General features: G+C 45.2%; 1 protein-coding gene across 1 annotated transcript in view; it reads right to left on the bottom strand.

The window, feature by feature from the left end:
• Positions 1 to 1,220: 1,220 nt before the first annotated feature.
• Positions 1,221 to 3,678, bottom strand: part of ARL14EPL (ADP ribosylation factor like GTPase 14 effector protein like) — a 30,271-nt gene continuing 27,813 nt past the window's right edge. The window contains exon 6 of the mRNA XM_008709474.2: positions 1,221 to 1,975. Coding sequence (XP_008707696.1) covers positions 1,753 to 1,975 — 223 coding nt within the window. The 3' untranslated portion in view covers positions 1,221 to 1,752. The remainder of the gene's footprint in view (positions 1,976 to 3,678) is intronic.

A 3,678-nucleotide genomic window follows, 5' to 3' on the forward strand; every position in this document is an offset into this window, starting at 1 on the left:
TCAGCTATGCTCACAGCGGGATCCCCTGGGCCTAGCCTGGTGCCTGGCCCCTAAGACACCAATATTATTTGTTGACTAATTCACTAGCTGGACAACAGGCAAGATCCCTTTTCAAGTGTAAAAATTATATGATTCTAAGAATAAATAAGTAATAAAACAATTCATTTGGTCAGGCATGTACAAAACAATAGTTATTCTCAAACCCAAACAAAATATAAATCAAAAAAAGCAGCCACCCCTTTTGACTGTCATGCCACTGGTAAGCATTTCAAAGGATCAGCCTTGGGTAACTTGATCTCATGCCTTCTTCACAGGACTGGAGGGTTCAAGGTAATGAACTGGATGCACTTAGCATCACTGTTAGGCTCACAAAAGTCAGTAGAGGCTCAGGAAAAGGGAGTTGAATCCGGAAAACCCAGGAAAGTATGTGGAAAACAGAGTGTGTGCTCCTGCTTCACATACAGGAAAACTGTAGTCATAGGAGGGCTTTTAGGATTTTTGTTTCTTTAGTCCCAAAACATATGGTCAAGTAACAAGTCGAGAATTATTAGGAACCTTCCCTGACACCTGTGGATTGTGCAGAAATAAATGCTTTTGAAACTAAAAAAAGAGGAGCTCCTGGCTTAGTCAGTGGAACGTGCAAATCCTGATCTCAGGGTTGTGGGTTCGAGCCCCACATTGGGTCTAGAGATTGCTTAAAAATAAAATATGTATATATAAAAAAAGCAAATCCAAAGAAGGTTTAGTTCACATTTCTGTATACTTCCTACGACGTAACAGCATTGAAAAAAAAATCACATCATGTGTCTAGTCAACTGCATATCGACACCCTCCCTGAGCTAACATACAGCAATACACTCTTATATAATAACTCGTTTCCTTCTTTTGAAAAAGAATCTGAAAATACTGATCCTGAGATTGAAGAAAAAAAAAAAAAGGAAGCCACTAGCTTTTAGGACATTCAAGTCCTAATTTCTCAATTTGACAAGTAAAATACAAATTTTTCATAAAAATATTGCCAAGTGTGTCCAAATTTAATCTGAATGGTACCAAAACGTGAATAAAAAAATAAGGCGATAGGGGGCGCCTGGGTGGCGCAGTCGTTAAGCGTCTGCCTTCGGCTCAGGGCGTGATCCCGTGTTCCGGGATCAAGTCCCACATTGGGCTCCTCGGCTGGGAGCCTGCTTCTTCCTCTCCCACTCCCCCTGCTGTGTTCCCTCTCTCGCTGGCTGTCTCTCTCTCTGTCACATAAATAAATAAAAAATCTTAAAAAAAAAAAAATAAGGCGATGCGTATACAGTGCGAAATCACAAGGCGTGGGGGTATTTTTCATTCAAAGAGCAATTCTGACTTGGACCTGGTGTAAGGGTCACTAGGTCTTATAAATTGATAATTTTATGTTCTACGTAAGAAAAGCTCCCAGCTGCAGAATTCTGAAAATCTTGAAACCACAGGGTCTCAGGCAGTAAAAGAGGCAAGAGATTTTTCAGTGAGAGCGGAGATGGAGGTGTGCCCGGGGGGTGATGCTAAGATCGTGCACTGTCATTTTCTGGGGACAAGGTGAAGGCATTCGGGAAGACACAGGAAGAAGGTGACAGAGTGACTGCCCATGCTACATTGTTCTATAGCTTCAGAGAACATGAGTCTTCTGTATGCTTTCCCAACATCCTCCGCACGCCCTAAAATCCAACCAGGAGAACGAGGTTGGCTTAGCAGTCAAGAAAAACCGAACCAGCTCACGTGCAACAACTCCTAGTCAGGCACGGAATAGGGCAGCGAGCTGACGACCTCCCCGGATTCGGTGACAATGGCATCGTAGACCCAGCGTCGGTTGCAGCGGCACTCGGGGCCACACTTGTTGGAGTTGCACTTGGGGCAAGGGTAGAAGCAGCCCAGACAGTTTTTCTCCAGGCAGTCACACAGATCAGCGTCATTACACAGCAGCCTGCCACTCTTGTCGTACTTCTTCCTAACTCTGCCGGGAGAACGGAAGACAGTACCAGTTTCCCCAGCAGGGAGAGTGACCCCTGTCTGCAGCCACCTCCCCAAATCCGGTCCCTTTATTCCGAGGAACCAGCACCCTGAGGATGACCCAGCCATGCTTCCCAATAGTTGATGGCAGTGGTGTCCCAGGAAATTCAGCCCATGTGCCCCCCGATTTCCAACACAGCCAGGCTAGTCACTGATAGGACCCTTCGCTTTCCCGGCATGCTGGGGAATGTGATAGTCCACCAAAACAGATTAGAAAGAATAGCTGAATACAAGCTTCTTGCTACAAATGCCCCCCCATTTGTCTTTAAAAATATAATCATTCTTGATGGAATCTTCCCTGATAAATTACACTNCTTTCCTCTTTCTACAAAAAAGCACTCTAGTGAATACAATTATGGTTTTTAATGACTCGAGATAAATAGAACTGTCCACGACCAGACCATCATCATTAACAGAGAAACACACATACACACCCATACACACACACACACACACACACACACACACAACTCCTTGGTCACAGTCTCCAGGTGCCATGCTTCTGCTCCTTTTTGATTCTGTTTGTCACCCAGTGTGGAGAGAGAAGGCAGGTGACCAAGATGGCGGGCTCTCTTGGAAGCTCTGAGTACAGGCGGGAAGTTCTGTGCCAGAGGAGTGCACCAGAGCCTACACCCCACTTGAGTCCCCACGCTTTCTCTGTCAGCCCCTACAATGTGTCCAGCAGACAGAAGCTTTCACAAAAATTCTCAAAACCAGGCCCTTTTGAAATAAACCTTTCAGAACTGAGCTGCTTGAAAGCCTGGGGAGGACCAAAGTGTCTCTTGACAGCTTATGTCCATTATTAATGATTGGAAGTAAAAAAAAAAAAAAAAAAAAAGTTTGGCCCTCAGCTGGTATGGTGAGATTATGAACTCCATCCTTTGTCTTGAAACGGGTGTAACACCTTCTCTCCTTCCTGTTCAGTATAAGTAATGCTGTTCCTTCTTCTTCCCTCTCCTAACAAAGCAGGGAAGGCTGAGCATCACTATGGAAACTTGCTATCTGATTTTCTCACTTGGGCAGGAATACCTTCCAATAAGGATTTACATCTGTGGAAGGAGGGCTCCCCACTCCCTCCCACGCCCACCAGAAAATGCAGGTGTCAGCAGACAAGGAGATTTAAAATCCATGATGGAAATCATGGGAGTGGATGGTCTTGAAGCCACCAGATTGCCCATATCGGATCTTATCCTTGTTCCGTTGCCTTAACCCAAATATTCCCTCCCCTTAACTCAGACACCAAGAGGCAAATTTTAGTTTCCTGGCCACCTGATGCAATCTTTCATAAAATTCTGAACTATCGTACACATAAAAGTGTGCTAAACATACATGCACAGACAAAGAAGAAGAGTAAAGCAAACCTCCACGTTTCCAGTGCCCAACTTGATAAAAGGTATTAACAACACTGAGGTCCTCTTCATGCCCCGCCCACCGCATCCCTCAACCCCGCCCCCCAAGAGGAGCCCCAGCTTGCTGTTATAAAAATCATCTCCTTGGGGTTCCTGGCTGGCTCAGTCAGTAGAGCATGCAACTCTTGATCTCAGGGTCTTGGGGCTTGGAGTCGTGAGTTCAAGCCCCATGCGGGGCATAAAAAAATCATCTCCGTCTTAGTTACACGTGTATGAAATCCCAAGCACAGTACATTTC

The sequence above is a fragment of the Ursus maritimus genome, unplaced genomic scaffold (assembly GCF_017311325.1).
Source record: "Ursus maritimus isolate PB19 unplaced genomic scaffold, ASM1731132v1 scaffold_5, whole genome shotgun sequence".
Lineage (NCBI taxonomy): Eukaryota > Metazoa > Chordata > Mammalia > Carnivora > Ursidae > Ursus > Ursus maritimus.